The sequence below is a fragment of the Dermacentor silvarum genome, chromosome 6 (genome assembly GCF_013339745.2).
Source record: "Dermacentor silvarum isolate Dsil-2018 chromosome 6, BIME_Dsil_1.4, whole genome shotgun sequence".
Classification (NCBI taxonomy): Eukaryota; Metazoa; Arthropoda; class Arachnida; order Ixodida; family Ixodidae; genus Dermacentor; species Dermacentor silvarum.
Window position 1 is genome coordinate 144,691,578 of NC_051159.1, and position 19,851 is coordinate 144,711,428.

At 51.2% G+C, this 19,851-nt stretch overlaps 1 protein-coding gene across 4 annotated transcripts in view; it reads right to left on the reverse strand.

The window, feature by feature from the left end:
- The window catches only part of LOC119456126 (uncharacterized), a 241,705-nt gene that overhangs the window by 79,973 nt on the left and 141,881 nt on the right, over nucleotides 1-19,851 (reverse strand). For all 4 annotated transcript variants that reach the window (XM_037717734.2, XM_049669556.1, XM_037717735.2 and 1 more), the window contains one exon: nucleotides 3,220-3,304. In XM_037717734.2, coding sequence (XP_037573662.1) covers nucleotides 3,220-3,304 — 85 coding nt within the window. The remainder of the gene's footprint in view (nucleotides 1-3,219; nucleotides 3,305-19,851) is intronic.

Here is a 19,851-nt window from a genome sequence, read left to right on the forward strand (position 1 = left end):
CATTGACGTTCCAGTTACTTTCTTCAGAAAACGTCGTTTTATGCATTGAAGCACAAAAGTAGGCTTCAGGAGTCGCGAACGGGGGACGCCTGAAGCTCACCCGGTCATTCACCAGCGATATCTGCTGCGCTGCAAGGCTCTGCCGGTGTCAGAATGGTCGCGAATCAGGAGACGCTGAAAAGTTAGAACACGTGCGCGCACGCAGAGAGACACTTTCTAGAGCGTCGAGAAACGGCGAGTTGATATTGGAACCTGTCCAGGGGCGGGGAGGCGGCGAACCCGGGTCACGCAGCTGTACAGCCTGCCCTCTGCGCGAACCGGCCGGGTGGTGCCGTGTCTTCGCAGCGAGAGAAGCGCAAACAGTGCACAGCCACCCCGAGGGTCCCGCCGGTGGCCCAGTCCCAAGATAGAAGCTCTCGCAGGGAAGATCGCCGAGCGCTGCAAGCTCGGTGCGAAAGAACCACGGCCCCGGATGGAGGATATGCACTGACGAGGAATGGAAGACAAGCGCGGCTGCTGGCTCTAGCAGCAATAAGCATCGTCCTCGGAACGCAGCCCTTTCGTTACAACACGCGCTCTGCTTGTGGTTTCTTCACTGAGGCGGAATACGAGAGAGCGGGCAAAAACGACCACGTGGTCAGTGGGCGCTTACAGATAAGGCTGCGCTGCAGTGAGGACAGCCAATGGGCGAGTAAGTATAGGTTATTAATCGCCCGCCAAGTCGCTTTAAGCGAGAAACAATCCAGTAGTAAACACCGTCTTATTAAATACATATATACCCACCAGATTTTGAATGCTTGCTTTTAAGCATTGGCCTATATTATTCATTTCGCGCAGATAATCCTGTCCCTTGAACGGAGATACCGAATGCACCACTCTTCGTTTCTCCTACTTTGCCTTGAATGAGACAATTAAGGTCACCGCAACGTACATGTGTTTGAATTCCCTAAACAAGCGATATTTCTACTGCATTTTGAACGGAAGATCGATAGCGGAAAGCTTTCGTTCGCCGTTGTTAAGGTGCGCTCTCGACGTCTCCAAAGCAAGGCATTTCGGAAAAGTCAAGAGCACCGCGCTTTCAAGCTTTAGTATTCGGGAGATCATCTACGTGGCATAGCAAGTTGGCTGTGCCCGGCAATGTTCTATACAAAAGCGTGTATACGGCGACGGACGGGCAAGTCTATTAGTCATCGCAGAGCACGCAACCCGCATCGGCGCACAATCACCTTCAAAAGTGGAACGAACTAATTGCGCAACGACAGACAGTCCGTGCCGTGGACGCCGCCAGAAACCACTGTCAGGTTCGCGCACAGCCGAAGAACGACCAAGGAAGGACAGGAGGCGTACGGCGGCCCACCGAGAGTGCTCGCGTTTTCTCCGGCAGGGCGGCAAAAGGAGTGCTCCGCAAATAAGGGCACCGACAGGAGTGGCTCGCACGCGTGTTTACCGACCATCTCGGGTGCAGCAGGCGAGTATGGCCGCAAGCGGGCACCAGCGCCCGTAAGCGGGCACCTGCTGCGTATTCGTGTGTATTGCCGAAAAGCCAGCTTCCCTGGACAGTGTCGTGACAGGGACGGCTGTTCTAGTGCGCAGATGGTGTTTTCGCGACACTTCCGTCACAGAGTGTGGAATACATATTTCCGATTTCTTTTCTCGCTTTAATCAAATCCTGCTTTAACTCGTAACCAAAATGTGCCGGAAGCCAGCTCGACCGCCGTTCGCCGCTGCACGGTACGCGAAAACGCAGGTCGAGGGACCAGAAGATGCAACCACTTGTGGTTGTACATGCAAGGAATCTCGATTTATTTTATTTGTAACATTGTTGCAAATAAATTGAAATTGACACACCTTAACATGATGAAGGGATTCAATTCATCCACTAACAATCAATTTTCTGACTCTTTCGGTTACAAAGTTGATTAGTCCAATTTTCATATTTACTTATTTATTGAATTGCGCGTGCGCGTGGTGAGACCTAGCTGGATTATTTCAACAAATGAGATTGAGTTGTTAGGTAGTTAATCCAGCGTTCGACCTGTATACTCCGTGAATCTTACGTATGCGCCGTTGTCGCTGGTTTTCGTCTTAATCGACAAGAGGCAGAGACTGTAAGATGCTCGGTAAATACGAGGCCAGGGTGAAGATCATGAGAATGGCGTGATCGGGCTCTTCCGACGCGCGTAGGCCCCCTTGCCCTGATCAAACCCTGGACGGTGGCGCGAGCCAAAAGGAAGCACTACGACCGAACGAAAGAGGGGGGGGGGGGGGGGGGAACTAGGGGGTAAGGGTGGTTCGGGAAAAACATCGAGTCGGAAGACTACGGGTGGCGCTTACAGCGTCTGCGCGGTGCGCTGGAAAGCGAGACGACAGCGCAACGCTCGCCGGAGCCGCGGAGTGCTAATCGCCACGACGTCGTCCGCCGCCGGTGCCCGCGAGCCATTCACAGGCCGGGCAGCGCCGAACGAAGGAGAAAGCGAAGGACGAGAGGCAAAGGCGGGCGACAGCGGCCGGGCACCACCACAAAAGACTCGCGCGCCGTGTCTCATCACGCCGCGGCCCGGTGGGTTTCGCGAGCGTCGCCGCTGCCGACAACAATACGCGGCCCCAGCGGCCCCCGAAGCGCACATAACGAGAGACGACGCCGTCGGCTGCGATAGCATCGGCGCTAGATCGTGACGGCGCGAGCGAGGTGGCGGCAGCCAAGCCGGCCAGGCCAGCCAGCAGGAGCACCGAGCAAATAGTAGCAGCTCTCCCCTCCTCCCGCGACGACGAGGAGGAGGAGAGATAAGCATCGGGCGACGGCTACCGAGAGGCTGACGACCGCCACCTCCCCGCTTTCTGGCAGCCCGACTCTCGGCGCCTGGGCTACTGACCCCTCGGCTGGGCCGCAGACACGGGGCGCCGAGCTCCTGTCGCGCACTGACGATGAGACCGCTTGCGATGACACGAAGCTTCCTCACTACTGGGATTACAACAGTCACCATCAAAATAAATATCAGGCCCCCTTGTGATTTTATACATACTTGCATAACACAAATGAAATTACAAGACTAATTACGCAGCACAACGTCAAATATACCCCGGATTTTTTTTTTTCCCAACTGGTTTAGGTTCGTTCGCGATCGGCATGATGTCATAAGCCGGTGACGCGATTTCTCTATAGACACATTTTACGCGAAAGACAAGACCGTCGGTGCGTTGAGGAAAGATCCATCTCACCTGTACTGTCCCCAGGTCCATCATGTCGTAGTGGAAGTGGGCGCATTCTCCCAGCTTGGGGAACCGCGTCCCGGTCTCGGCGTTCCTGCGGAAGAGAACAGCAATACGTTTACGTACGAACGATTGCAACCAAACCGGAGGCGCAATAACAGGCGGGCTTGTTCGCCTCGCATTGGTCGTGGATGTGTTCCAATTCTCGATCAGCAGCACTGAAGACAGTCTACTTTGACTATAATACCTACAATATATTTTAGACGTTCTAGTATTGTCTTGTATATTACAGGCAATATATACTAATACTGACTCGGCTAGCCGCTTTGCTGCGTGTTCCCGTAAACGCCTAGTGGGATGCGAGGTCGATGTTCTCAACTGCCAATGAATCTTCGCAAGAGGTGTAACCCTTCGCTGCAAACACGAAACATAGACGTTGCTTGGTGACTGAGGAAGGAATTGTACTAAGATTAAATACATCTAACTTAGTTAATTCCTTATGACGTAAAAGCAACTGACGCTACGATGTGCCAACCACAAGGTAATATTTTGTAGTCAGAAATGTTTTGAAGCAAAAAAAAAAAATCGTTATTTCGACGTTTATTAAAAAAGAAACCGTTGCTTCTAAAAACTTCAAAACATCGTCAAGAAACAAGAGCGTCTTCTGACAAGATCACAAAGTGATGAAGTCGTGTTAGGGCTATGTAAATATCGTGAAAGTATTTCTGTCTTTCCTCCTACGATTACGTGCTCTTTGTTCGTGTGAACTGTCTATGTTACTTTGTGACGTGACAGCATATACGCAATGTGCGCATGATAAGTTACGAGAAGTTCGCTCGCGTTGCGAAGCGCGTTTGCGCACTCCCTGGCAGCGCTATTTCTGTGCTCTCATCTAAACGCACTGAAGTAAAAAAACCATCCTAAAAACAAAAAGCACTAAGTGCATCAGCACTGCAAGCTGTCAGAAATGGAATTCCATATTCTGGACAGAAATTGTCCGCTTTCTCTCACTCAACACATACACGCAGGTCACACTACAGAACAATGGCGAAAAAAAAAAAAAAAAGAACCATTACAGCGACCTTGCAATTGTCTGCTTCCGGCGACCGAATATGTCTAGGACGGAAACATTTGTTCTCTTCGGCGGCGCCAGGGCGACACCTCTATTATATGGCGCCACTTTCATGCCTGACAGCAGTGGATGGGGCAGACTATAGCTCCGTCCTTGCGCAAGATAGCAGAATTTCGGAGCGAAATGACAGAAGAGCGCCAAGAACAAAAACCGGCGGTCACCTGCACGAAGCATTTTAGTGACGTAAAAACGCTTCGTGCATGTGTCCGCTGGATTTCGTAAAGGTAAATTTACCGACGGGTACAAAGCTTCGTGCAACTGGCACCACTCCTGTCGACATGTGCGCGAAACTTTTTTTAAAGCGAATCTTTGGAAGGCCCCCGGACTTTGGTGACCGTGGCTGCTGCCTGGGTGCTGTTGCTGTCTCGCCGAGTACTTCACACACGGGATATATATACCATGTACCTTGTACCATCGACCAAAAAAGTTTACGGACCAAGGGATCCGACAAAAAGCTGAATATCTCCGCAGCCTCAAAACGCAGCCTGGTATTCCCATTTCCAGCCTCTGCTGGTGTATGCGAACAACATTGCGATGTACGGTTTTACTGGCTACTTTTAAAGGCTGCTCGGATATTTAGCGCTTTCTCAGATCCCGTGGTCCGTAAACTTTTTTAGTCGATAATACGTTGGATCGGCCTCATTTTTATTTACCCAATATAGCCACTCTAGAATTGGTTGCGCGGAGACTTATACTGTCCCATTCGCTGTTCAATATATCCTTCGGTAAAATGCTTCCTGCAAGCGGGCTTACGCAGGAAACGGGCGCGCTGACCGATGGGCGCCTGGTGGGCGCGGCGCCCGTCGGTCAGAGCCGGCATGCAAGGAGGACGTACGTTCACCAATTACACCGTTTCTCAGAGAAGCTGGAACGGCTCAATCTCACTCTCGTTCCCCAAAGGAGCATACAATGGACAAAAAGACAACAGTACAAGGGGAGGTATAATCGGACGACAGAAATGGGCTCCTCCAAGCTGCCTTCATCAACCGGCTTAGCATTAAATGGCCACGCCTTACGGAATAAGAAGAGCTCGCGGTAAAGGGGAGCAGGGAAACGAGAAAAGGGCAAGCGCGGCCGACCGAGAAAGGCAAATTACGCAACTTTCAATCTCCATTGCTTTCTCGTAAACCCTCAACGCAGCGAGTGTCGACAAGGCAGCCTATAAACATAGTGCAGCCGAGTGCGGAGTACGAGCGACGGCCGGTGCACCACCGGGCCAGGAGCACGAACACCGGAAAACCTAGCCGCACAAAAGCTCCAGCGCGACTCCTGCGACCGCGAGTGTATAGAGAGAGCAATGTACTGCGGCTGCGGCAGCAGCTTGGCAAGCAGCAGCTGAGGCGGAGCGCGGCAGCTTGATATCGAGCCAGCATTTGCGGCTAAGCGGTAGAGGACCAACTCGAGTGGAGGACGGCGGAGAGAAAGGGGGTTGTGGAAAGGGCGACCCACTTGCGCCTCAACGACAGCCACTTGCGCGCCCGAGTGAGTGCTCGAACCTAGGGTTCGGCTCGACGAAAGGCCTCCGCAGACGATCCAGCTGGCCCCGCGCGAACCTATATATACTATATATCGTCACATCTGCGGTTAGAGAGCTCCGTTTGATTAACGCGGGGGAAGGTAAAAGAAATGAACGCTTTTATAGTCGCCGCACACGAACAGTTTCTCATGTTCGTGCCTAGTGACGGCAAATAAACACCGAACGCGTCCGTACAACCATTTTCATGCATACGATTCGACTGTCCTACCAAACTGTTAGAGTTATTACGTGTTGTTACATACAGAAAACAGCGGCATGAACAACCCAAGATGGCGGTACTCCAGTGCATCTGTAAATGAGTCTATAAGCTACCACCTCCACCAATATGTTACGTGAATAAAATATAAGCTGCGAATAATTGCAGAATGTATTTACACGTGTAGGGACGAGGCTCTGAACAAAATGGTGGAAAGCTCGCACGAGGAAGGACATTAGGAATGTTTGGCAAGTTGGTAGGCTACTGAAAGGCATGCGTGCAAACATACACACAAGGCGTCTGTATTGTCCGTTTCGTTCCTGCTGGCATCCGTGATTGCGCGCCTGTCTTTCAATAACAGAACGACGCTGTCGATATAAGCAATGCGGCCGGGTTGAGAGTGACTCTCCTGAGCTCTCAGAGGCACCAGGCGCGCTACAGGATGAGTCTTCTTTGAACGGCCACAGAAATGTGAGCCCAAGTGCCTGCAGAGGCTACTATCGCCAAAATTTAATACTAACGTTATAGGCCGGCCAGTAAACAAAAACGTCAACCAGGACCAGCACCTGCCGAGAGCTTAGCTATACAGACGAGAAGTTTTCCGTGCTGCAGTAAGCATCATTCGGTTCATCACGTCCTCTACAAAATGCATCCTCTGCACTCCGTGCCTCGCATCCCTACAGGCAGCAACGACTCGTTTTCTCTCCAGCCAGCTATACCCCAAAACCTATTACGTATACACGAGCCGTCGCGCGCGCCAAGAAGCCAGTCAGCCATTACGAGGCGCCGTTAGCTTCCGCTGCAGGTACGCCTATAGGCTTCTTCCGTATATACTTAATCACACCGAGGGCCCCACAGTTCGATAGCCATAACGTACTCGTCAGTATATACGCATGCTTCGATCACTGCCGGTGATGTAAAGAAACGGCCAGAGACCGCCGTCCCGAATCACATTTCGTAAATGCGTTTTCCACTTCGTGACCGGCGCGGGCGTCGTTTACGGCAGTGCTGCCTGCTTCAAGGCGATCCTGGAGGCGCTCGCTTAGAAAGCCGCTTGCTTTGCACTCGCCGCTGTATATATGCGGCCATTTAAATATGTGACGACGCGGGGGAGGGGACTGCGTGCCCAGTGCAGAATACATGATAATCGTTTTAACTCTCAAGGCCCCACGGAGGGCTTCAAAAAGAGGGTCGGTGCTTCGGAAGACGGCAGACTCGCGCTCTCTGGCGCTCTTGCAAAGCGTCGTCGGGAAAGACATGCCGGGGAAAAAAAAAAAAAAAACGACTCTTGCGTGGTGCCCCCAAAGAATAAACCATTAAAGGCAGTAGAGGAGAAATGAGCGCTCATCCGATGGAGTAGGCAGCCTCCTGACGATCACATTCGTTTTGAGCAAATGGAATCTTATCAAGCCGCCAAATCGACCTCTTTTAGATATAGGTCGACGAAGCAATGTCGCTTCGCAGTACGCGGGAGAGCGCCGACTACTTTAGATAAAATTCTGCACGGCCCACGAAATGACCTTTCGAAGTACACTGACGTATTGACAGGCAGCAAACAGGTATACAAAAATATAAGCGAAGTGGAGGTCCGCTAAATACTATCTACTAAATATGTGCCTAAGTAGTGCATGCTTCAGATTCATTTCACCTAACTGTGGCTCTTTCGAATAGAGCCTGTATAATGAGTGCGTTATAGCTACGCACGCTGTAAAGCTCAACTCGAGAGCTTTTGGCATTTAGGACTGTCGTATTAAACGGGCGCCGCGGACTCGACGATATATATAGCTACGGGATGATGTTCACGGCAATGAGATTACGGTAATGAATCACGGTAATGAGATTACGAGTGACAGAATGTGAACAGACATTTGACCACCTGAGACTTACGTGCCTAAATGATAATTCCTTAACATAGGTTATGCAGTGGTTACCCTAAAAACCACTCACGTTCTTGACGAACTGGATTGGCAGGTTTTTGGCTTTTCCCATACTTGGAGTGCTACACGTCTGCTTGATGAGCGCGTTGAGTCCCCTTCACTTCAGCATTCGGATATTATAACATCTGCGTTTGCGTCTGTCTACCCACTAATGCTACCCTGGTGGTTCTCTATGCCTCTGTTTGACAAGGTCGCGGGTTCGCATCCCATTTCCAGAGAGCTAGCCACGGCTCCTCGATATATACGGAGTGTTCCAGCTAACTCGTGCAAAGCCGAAAAAAAAAAAAAAAGAAAATCTACAACAGCGTGTTACGCGAATGCAACCGACACAGTTCGTTCACTGTATTCTAGAGCAACTCAAAGCATGTTACTTAAGCCTAGATAATCAATTAAACAATTAATTAACGAACTTTTGAACTATAGATTTAAACGCAATACCTTGAATAGACAAGTTGTAGAACCTATTTTAAAATATCCAATTAATTTTGACGGTGATGATAGCTGCTTCGGTTCTAATTTTTTCCAGGCTGAAATAAAGCGTGCGATATTTACAAAAAGAAAAAGAAAGTACCGCGCGACTACGCGCTTGCGCGCAGCGACATTACTACTTTCAAACACAGCACCGACGGAACTATCAATGCTGCACGCAAACTTAATGCATTAACAGCCCCCCCCCCCCCCCCCCCCCCCCCTTAAGGCAATACAGATTTAGCAAATACAATTGTCCTGGCTTTCACTTTGCCCGACATATCTTGTCTGTTGAAGCAATGAAGCAAATCGAGCCATGAGATATGCAATAAGTAATGCATGGTAATTCTTGACGATGTGTCAAAGTTCTTGCTGCTGACAGCGTAAAGGGCGAGGGTACGGTGCCCCAATGCGCGCCTCCCCGCTCATCGAGGGTTTTGGCGGCGGATGACGATACATCGGAGACGACGTTGCGGCCATCGCCTATCATTCTTGCTTGCGGCCTATTTGTGCCTTAGGTCTGCGTGCAGCATCGATCATCGTTCGCAGCATGTTTGATTGCATTATTGTCGCTGCGCGCAAGCGCCTAGTCACGTGGTAGTTTCTCCAATCTCGCCCGTTTTCTTTGCAGCCCGAAAAAAAAAAAAGTAATACCATAGTAGCTATCATAACGGACAGAAATTATTTTGATATTTCGCAATAGGCTCTCTACAACTTCTCCGTTGAAGATGTCCCGCTTGAAGCAACGCTTTAATGTTGGTTAAATAATTACTGTAAATGAATCACATAAACTCATAGTAAAGATACTTTGAGTTCCTCAAGAATACAGTGAAGAATACTAAGTTGTGCATTATCGTAGTGCACGCTTGGTTTTTTTTTAAGGTTCGGCACAAGTTAGCTGAGACAGCTTGCATGTCCAGCACACGGAACGTTTCACCAACGCGTATTATTGGCGCTGCAACATGCAGCGGTAATACATTCCAGTTAGGCTGTTACCGTGGATGAAATGTGTACGATAACGTACTCGTTCTAATTAGTAACACCGCCGAAAACATTCTGGCTGCCACGGACTTACAGCGCGCGGTCCAGTGCGCAGCGTAAAATCAGCGTGCCGACGCCACCCGTGGGCCGATGCCACATCCAAAACACGCCGAAAATAGGGTTCCGCGCATTACAACTGACATGATTACTTCCTTCTTTATATAGGCTACTCAAGCACGGTGGGCGGACAGGAGCAGTGAGTGCACCTGTCCGCTTTTCAAAGCAGGACGCGTCTTCGCCGGCGTCGAGCACAGCTCACGTGTAGTGGTCTTAATTTAACGTCTCTATTCTTCTTATTCCTCTTCTTTTTACGCTTATCTATAAATTGCGTCGTTACTGATCGAATGGAAACAGAATGCTATAGGATAAGACGGCATGCTATCATTGAAACATAAAAAAAGTACGGCTGGTAGTAAAGGAGAACTATACAGAAGAGAACGTTGCTGGGCTAGCTGGCACACTGCCAAGGAGCGCTCACAAAGAGACAGGGAAGACAGCGCAGACAAAGCGCTTTCTTCCCTTTCGCGAGCGTTGTTTCCATTTCATGCGACTAAGGGAGAGTCGCAACGGCATCGCATAACGCATACACGAGCGAGAAAGCAAAGTAGGGGCCCTTTCGCATGCTCACCGCCCGTAACCGTTGTACGCGCAGGCGCGTCGTATACTTCAGAAGCGGCTCAAGATGCCGGCGGCACCGTTAAGCCAAAGGCACCGTCAGCCGCGCGTTTTACGATCGAAGAGCAGGCACGCCTCCGAAATACCAGCGCAGCAGCGCGAGCCACCGACTTTCACGGCAAACTGGCTGCTCGCTGCACGAGACGTCGGGGGCATCTCTTGAGAGACCCGCGCTATGAGCATCTGCATGCAGCCTGCCCGATGGTCCGTAACGAGCGCGGCCGGGCCCCTTTGCGCGAACCGACCTCGCGCGAAGACGGCGACGAGACGCTAAAATTGGAAAAGAAAGCAGCCATAAAGACAAGAACCACCGATCGTATACCCGGCACGAAGGGCGCTGCTTAACTTTGAACCGCCCGTGTTCAGTGGGGACAGCGACGCATGCAGTTTTTTATGGCAGCGGTTAAAGACGGACTGTGCTCGGAGAGATGCGCTCCGATTTCGCGTACGCTTTCGCTTCGCCGATGTCCGGCTAGCACAGGCTTTTTCAGGTTAACGCTGCCCAACGGCGAACGATTAAACCGTTCTTCCTGGATGGGCCTGTAGCGGAGCTAAGAGAGGGACCGCAACATCCAGTTAGGCGCTTCCTTAAGGTTCATCGGTACGTGTCCCAACTTTAGGCTGCGGAAGTCATCCCTCAGGGACCAGAAAGTGCCCTGGGAACAAAGAAATATAACGAAAAAAATAATATAGTAAGCATACTGAGTGCAGAAGGCGCAAAGTCGTCCGTATCCGGTAGTCCGATTCCTTGGCTTGACTGGTCATCGCAGTGAGCGTCGTAATAAATGGCCTATAACCTATAGCAATCGTTCTTCTTCTATCTCCGTTATCTTCGAGTTACTTTCTCAAGTTAGAGGTGCCAAGGAGACGAAAGCACTTGATATCGTGTCTTCAGCAAACGTGGCAATTAGGCAGCGCTATGCTCCTATCGGTGGACACAACTACCACCAAAACGAAAAGAAGCCACAACGTTGTTTTCAAAACCCGTGCCAAGTGAGAAATAACAAACTATACGCGAATCCGCTGGAATCCTTTCCAGGTCCAAACAAGGCGATAACGACGCGTATATGTACAGACGAGACAGGAAAGAGACGCAGAGTCAAAAACATTGTCAGGTCTCGCTTGACCAATCTCCAGCGACCACGTACATATCTAATGAATGTCCCCCCGAGCATTACGAAAAGGTGCAAGGTGCCGAACAAACCCGCATGCCCAAGCGCGCACCAGTGATCACTGTAAAGACGATCGACGACAGCAGACAAGCGGTCAAGAAATCGCCGACGGCTCGCCGCGCGAAAGACACCCGCGCATGCCATACCCGACGGACAAATGAGAGGAAGCCGAAGGCCGTCAGCTGTGACCTCATCAGCAATGGCCCGACGAGCACCCGCTACATTTGCCGCCGCGGAGGTGCCATCGCGCGTTCTGTCATATAGGCGCGCGGACGGTCCGTTGAGCTCCCAAAGGCGCTCTCAACGGTCGGCTGGTTATGACGTGACAGCTGATGGGCGAACGGTGGTCGTCCCTTCCCGGCATGCCGCCGATGGCAGCACGGCCCGTTGCGCCCCTCTCCGCTCAATTTCAATCTCTCTCTCTCATACCCACACGTACAAATGCACGCACGCACGCTCTTATACATTCGTTATAACAACTGGATAGTGTCTCTGCCAGTGCCTGCGAGGTATAACCGTCTGTAGGCACATACAGCAGCACGCACGCACGACAGGAGGGCAGGCGTACGCCGTGCCTCTCATGCGCGTCACGACGACCGGCGTACATAATCCCGAAGGCGGCCAAGTCCCGTCGCTCTGCGCGCCCAACGATGTGTGCGACCAGCCGCAGTCTTTCGCTAGCGGCGCCGCGTTGCGGACCAGGAAGCAAAGGCGGCGGCGGCGGCAGTAGTCGCAATCTGGTGTCGTGGCCATGCGCGAGGGTGCTTCGCGGTGGCACGACCCGATTTACGGTGCTCAGTTATTATTAGCGGTCGGATATGCTCGAGCCTCGGGAGAAGTGGCGATGTTCGCGAGCGCGCGTACATAGCGGGTCACTTCTGTGTTCTTCCGCAATCATCGACGAAGACTTGCTCGCAGGATATGCGACCCCCGGTGCACCTGTTCGTGCCCTCAATTGTACTTTACGAAAGAAGATAGAGACCACCCCCTGCACACAAAGGCGTCGAGAGAGATCGGTGGGGTTCCCCTAATGGCATTACAGAGGTGGTCGGTGACGAGGATTACGTTGACGAAGCTTGCCGAACATACGAAGTGCGAGCACGAGAACTGTGAAACATCATCAGCTATCAAGACAGAAGGTAACTTGACTCAGCGTGCCCGGCTTCTATGCGGATCGAGCGAACATTCAATGCCTTGGGACAGCGTGTGAAAACTGGTGACGTAAAGAGCAAGAAACTCTGACATACGCCGTTAAATTAAAATGTTATACAAACGAATTATGGGACAAAAGATAACAAAAGGAATGAGTGGTAGTCATAATTGAAGACAGAAGTTTCCAAAACCGTAACAGTAATGCAAATTTACGCTACGTAGCATTTACATTTTACGTATACGGTTTTGCCTAGGCACATGAAATTTTCAGGGCATTAAATAGGTTCCCAGCGTGCCAGTAATGCCGCACAGCGTAGAGGACTTATAGTGAGTTTCAGCAGTGACAAGCTGTCATGCCATCCACACGCTTACCCTCTAATCACGTGCATTGTACCAGTTCAGTTAAGCCGCGTGGATAGATTTAACATACGGTAACGGGGCACGCCTAAATGTCTCGCATGATGCCACGTGCGGCGTGCTCGGGACACGGGCGGAGAATACATAAAAGAACAAGTAAAATAACTGCCTGGGACTCATGCCAAGACGCATACGCCAAGTGAAGCGGTCACAGGGTCGTTCTATGGCACCAGCATACAGGGGCGCTTCCTCAATTCTCCACACACTTAACTACTGCTGCGGAACCGAGGGGCACGCAGTGTACAGGGTCCAAGCTGCAGGGGCGCACGGCACCGCGCATTAAAGTCTGGCAGCGAGCCACAGTATACCCGTGTCCCCATAACGTATACTTTATATATATCCTCCGCCAATTGAGAACGCGGGGTCAGCCCTGCGGTCGCCCGCAAAGATCACCCGCGGCCACGACTCACGACGCCAGTCGCTTCCGTCTTTCCGGCGCGGCCCCGATATGCTCGACAAGTTCCGGAACGCCGAACGCGCGTCCACCGTGCCCCTTCCTCGCGACTGGCGCGGTTCGGGGATAAAGCGCGCGAGTGCGCGCCCGTGCGGTCGGGGCCGAACGCGCGCCATTTATTGTGTTCGGCAAAGTACAGCAATGGTGACGCCGAAACGGTCCAGCGCGCACTTGCGCAGCACGTCCGAATACGATAAATGCAACAAAAGCGCGCAGCGGCGGAAGGCTGTAGCTTAGCAGGCGCGACCAGGCGAAAACTGCGCGCTCTCTGGAAGACACAAGCATCACCTTCGACCGCGCGAAAGCGGTCGCAACAGGTGGGGGGTATACATTCGCAGCAGCGAACGCCAGGTCCGACTATCCGGCGTCGTATATCCGGCAGACACGCAGCAGCTTCGTCTTCCGAGGCGCGTGGCCCACGTGAATACCCCCGCGGAGCTTCGACGCAACAAAAGCGCAACTGCGCGAGAGCGCGGCTACAGCGGCTGTCCGGCGTCGGTTTCAAAGCGTCGCCGCAGGCAGCCGCGAGCGCAGCACCGTTGGCCTCGATTGCGGCACGTCAACACAGATGACACGGGCGCCGGAACAAAGATGCCCTCGGCGCGCGTGATGACCCTCTCTCTCTCTCTCTCTCTCTCTCTCTCTCTCTCTTTCTCACCTCTACGACCCTCTCGTGGGCGCCTTCTCGTCTAACAACTGTTGCGCTTCTCCGCCAAGCACGCTTGTTCTGCGGGAAAATGTGCTTGCAGGCGGAGGTGAGCGCCGGCCAACCCCCCACTTCCACTTCTCCCTACGTTCTCGAAGAGCACCGACGCGGTCATCGAGCGAGGCGCGTCTCTTCGTGAGTTCATACTACAGAAGTGATGATGCGTCCTCAATGCAAACAAGAAGATGAGAGCGACCCACCATCTGTGGTGGTTGGGTTCATTTTCGAGCGGCGCCTACAAGACACCGTTAACGGCAACTATCTTCACTCTATTTCTGTTTTCTTATTTCGTACCATCAGACTGCCTCTCATACCCTGACATGACATGGCAAGGTAAGCATGATCATGAAAGCATTTTTTCCTGAAATGTACAGCACCGTCCGTCCTCAAAGGGAAAGTATGGCTGGCAATAAAGCCAATATAACTGAAACACTTCGACTTTATCGAGAGATAGAAAAATAGCAGACAGGACGCGTCAACCTGACATCTGCGAAGTAAAAATTATTCTCCATGAATCCATGCAATTATTCAGCGGTAATTTGTAGCCATATTCAAAAGTAGTGTTCCGTTTAACAGTGGACCGACTTGTACACATGTTCTCGTGTTTTGCGAGTTGTACACATGTTCTCGTGTTTTGGTTCCCCATTATACATGACGTCACGAGCTGCGCAATAACACAGACGACGCGAAACTTCGCCGACACAACAAATCGAGTGATGCCATCGAGGGCACTTACGTCGAGGGCTCGTCGTGAAAATCTTCCGCCGAATCGGCGTGCGTCAGGCAGTCCGCGCTGAAGCAACGCCGCACGATCTTGGGAAGCTCTATGGTTGCGGATAAGGCGCCGACAGCGCCCGCGTTGACAACCGCACACACGCACATACAAGGTAAACCGATTGCGCTGTGCAAGACCCTCCGTCGCTGGCTCTTTCGTACTGATGCTGTGCTGGCGGCTGCGGTCCCCGCAAACTGGCAGAACTCACGTTGTATTCGCACACCGGACTAAGGAAGCAACACAGCGTGACCGCTTCTTCTACTTCATGAAAATACTACAATTTGGCACATACCCGCTGGAGAAGAACGGTCGAGGATTCAGGTCTAAAGGTTTAACATAAATATTAGGTAACACACATATATAAAGTGGGGGTGATATCTTGAGCGCATGGTAAAAGATAACGTTAATTTCCTAACAGGCTGGATTAAAAGACACAACCAATAGCATCGAGAAAAACGCACTTCGACGATTACCCGCAAATCGATCCACAAGTTAAAATAATATTACATAAAGAAATGTGTAGGCCTTCTTTTTTTTTTTCTATTTCCTGACTGACAGCCGGTCGACGTGTCGACATTCTCACCTTGAAGTCTACATCGACAATAGTTGGTAGAATCCCTTAGGCAATAATAACGTCGAGATTGTCCCCTTCGTTCTCTTATTCAACACGTAGCACATGTTCTCATTCATTTTGCACGTAGTTAAACGCGACATGCGTTTAAAATTTCAGTCTAAACTATCGCGAGGTGTGCACCGCGAGTGCTATTCTCCAGAAACCTGTCAATTCCGCCGCCGCCGTCAACTGCTTCAGATAGCAAAGACAAAGTATATAGGTCAAAAGTCCGCGTTTCCTTGTTGCAAAACGCCAACGAATTCGCGCCGCTCCACGTCGACGTAAAGCCCCTTAATCAAACGAGATCGGACGTGCGATGCCTGCGCGATGAACCCGCACGGGCGCGACCCAACCACGACTCCCACCGTGGGAGAGTAACGCAAGCGAAACAACGACGGCCGTCGCGAGACGGCAAAGACAAGAATCTCAATCGAGCGCGCCGCCTCCGGAAGAGGTCCGTCAGATTTGCACAACAAAAAAAGCATTAAAAAATATGAAAACGAGCAAGAAAAACAAATACAGCTAGCATTACAGTGGCACAACCTCTCGTACGCAAGATTGTCGTCGTCGTTGGTGAGAGAGAAAAAAAAAGAAAAAAAAAGACAAGCGAGCGCTCGGGAACCGCAACCGACCAAGCAAGTAAAGTAGCAGCCAAGAACGAGGAATGGCCGAGGAGACACGCGTCCTGCGGCGGCGCGGTTGGCCATAAAACGCGTTCCGAAACGGTTCACACGCGAATGGCGCAACCGCGCGCCTCTTGCCGCCAAACTTGCTGCGGTCCGTCCTAATCACCCGGGAATCTCTCCGTGCGGTGACCCGCGACTGGCCCTGGGGGCGTGATAGCCTTTCGCGGCCTCCCTGGACAGACAGGGGGACACGGACGGACGGACAGACCGAACTGAAGAAGCAAACGATGCCACGATAGCCTGTGACAAGCCTGCTTACACCGACCTGCCGCCCCATGTTCTGCCGTGGAATATTTCGATCAGGTAATCGTCTGGAGCACGGCCTCCCAGATTATCAACGCGTTGAAGATCTCGGAGGTAACGTCCAGACATATAAAGGGACCTCCTGCTTCCCACCCCTTTGCCTGCACTGCTTCTCGCCATTTTGCTCGCACTCCGCGTTCGCGCCATAAAAGCTCCCCGCTTTGCATTAACTCCACCTCCCAAGCCATTGTTGAGTCAGCTTCCCGGAAAGGTAGCACATTCGCACGTAATGTTAAAATTCGTAACCACCCATTTTGAAGTGGATGTCGCGGTATATGCTAACGAAAACGGCCCCGCTTCAACAAAGGCATTTTTTTTTTTTTTATGTACGAACAAGCGAAGACAATGCGTCGAGTATCGGCTCGAAACATGCGCTGCTGCGACTTCGCTGGCAATGCAGACTGAGCAGAAAAGCCAACTTCACAGTTACGAGACTCGTCTTCACGGAGTCCTTGCCGAGTATTTCAGGCCAAATGTCGATTGGAAGGTGCTATTTGCTCGATGCAAATTCCCATGATCATGTTAAACAGCGGTTCCGCTACGCAAAAGAAAACAAACACTTTCCCCAGCTTGAGTACGACCAGAAGACTATGTGACCGTGGATTTATCAGCGACAGACGAGACGTCCTTGCGGGAATTGGGTGCTTATGGAGACAAATTCCAGGGAGCGACTCGCACTCGATTCTCTGGATGACGCAGTGATAGTAATACTAAGAAAACTAACAGCTCTCATCATCCAAGGGCACCGGCGGTAGCGTTTCTGAAAGAAGCGGCTGCACAACTGGCCGCAAGGAATCGATCACGCCCGAATGAATGTACCGTACCTCGATCTGACCAAGCCTGCTACCGCAGCACGTGTGAACAACGCGCAATGTGTTACTGCATTCAGTCAGCGATAGTTTGCGACTCAAAAGTGTCTAGCACAACCGACACCGGTAAGCGCAGCAGGAAGACGCTTTCGAGGAAATCGTCCCAACAACGAATGGAACGTTGCTCAGAGCAGCCCGAAACGAGATTTTTCCTATGGACGCATCCCCGGGTGGCATGGATATGATCGATCGTCCGGCGATCCTTATTAAGCCCCCGGACAGTCTCAAGAGGAAACTATAAGAGCGATTAATCAAGCTCGCCGGTGGGGGCAGGCGAGGAGGCGATATCGCGATCCGCTGCAATTAGTCGCGATACGGACCGCCGGTGAGCCTTTTTTTTTTTTACTTCAACGTATACGTACCGTGGTATAGGAGCGGTATATATCCGGGGTTATTCATGCCGCCAGTTATATAACTGGCGGAATGAATAACTCCGGATACGTCACACGACATACGCTGTACTACACCGGCATTCACAACTCCCGAAATCATCAATGAATGAAGCAGCGGACAAACAAGCGCTCCTAAAAGAAAAAATCGCACCACTTACATTAACGATCTCGCGCGAAAACTATACCTTAACCGAACCGGTCGATATACTTATTATAACGTGGGCTGGTCGAGAGGAAAGGGACTCAGAACGAGTTCTGGACGAAATAGAAAAAGGCAGCAATGCCGAGGAACCACGTTGCCAGCACATTTGCGAGGGCAGAACGGAACCAAATAAACGTCGCCGGGCGCCATACGGCCAGGTTGCCGACGTTCGGCGCGCATCTATTTGGCGCCGCCACGCAATCTGCCGGGCTCAACAGTCTGGGATACATCGAGACGGCAGGTGCAGTTCCCGCCCTTAGAATCTCTCTCTCTCTCTCTCTCTCTCTGTGCCCGGTCTCCACACAAGCACGCACGCCGCCGGCAACGCAACGGCGGACTCACGTGACGGTCAATAGCAGATTAGCATATCACGCTGTCTGCTAGACTTGGGAACGAAAGACGGCCCAGCCCAGAGGGTTTCCGCCGTCATTAGAACTCATCTTTCTGTACATCTTTCTTTTCTCGCTGTCTTCTTTCCTTAACCGTACGCCAGCTGCAAGACGGGAAAAGCGTGCAGCTCGAGTTTCAATGCAATCGCTTAATGTCCTTATTCTATAAGCGACGAAAGAGCCGGAAAGCACGGGGGGAGGGGGGGGGGGGGGGACCATAGCAACTACCGCTTCTCAGAAACTGCTCTCTTGTTTCCGGTGAAATCTTCCAAGGTTCCACGCCGCGTCAAACATCATGCATCCGACGGGCAACGCCAGAGGACGAAAGCGTCAGAACAGCGTATACATACAGTCGAGGCGCTATATGGCAAATGTGTACAGATAAAGAATTATCACCCACATAAAAGTATGCATGACCTTGGCATGCAGTACTCGCTGCCGCACATTAGCCACGGCTGTACGCAAAACCTCGAATATGGGTTACATTTTGGCGCGATCACAACAGCGCTCCTATTGGTAAAAAGAAAACGCCAGACAACGCGTTCTTTTTGCGACGAATTTAAACTTGCATGGCGTAGCCCAACAACTTCGTACAAGCACAGCTAAGGGAGAAATTTGGCGCTGGTGTCTCAGGAAAGCACTCTAATGCGGAACTTACTACTTTTATTAAGTTTCGAGTCGAGCAACCACGTCGTATCGAGGAGGACTTGTACGGCTGAACACGTTCATTTCAACTAACATCGCATTTATTCATTCATCAATAATACTGGAGTGATGGGGGAAACTTGCGACGGCGGTTCTCAACATTTCGATTCTCTTCAATCAATCAATCAATCAATCAATAAGCAAATCAGTAATGTTGCCAGCCTACCTATTCACCTGTCTGCCCGACTGTACCTGTAGCCCAGCCATGCCTAAATGCGCATCTGAATAAACAATACGCGGCACTTTTGCAAACAGCTGTGACATAGATACACAGCTGCGAAAACAGCGGAAGCACGCACGTACAGCTAGCGCTAACCGAGCAAAATATTTTATTTTTAAGCCTCGGTTTCGCTTGTTGGCTGCATGAAGTGCTGCGCTGCATCAAGCACCTAAATTTCGACTAAGTTGTGTCTTCGATCATAGTGCCGGCACAGGGTCGCACAGTGTTAGCCCAGCAAACCTCAGGTGTATCGGATTTCGTGAGCCCTTAAGTTTCCCAAATTTTGCTAGCATGATGATGATGATGATATAAACTTGAATTTTCGAGACGGTGTTCCCGAGCGTTTGAGCTAGCATGCAAAAAAAAAAAAAAAAATTACAGAAGCTTATGACCGTAAGCGAGGAATATTGACATGGAACTAAACTTTATTGCTCAAGCCAAATCAAAACCGAAATCAAAGTTTCTGAGTCATAATCCAGTCTTTCTCGCGAACTATACATAGCACTACAAGGAAATTCTAACACGTTCTAAGATCGCTGATCCATAGCACAAGAATACGGAACGACTGCGGTTTTCAAATGCGCTGACGTCAGCGGAACG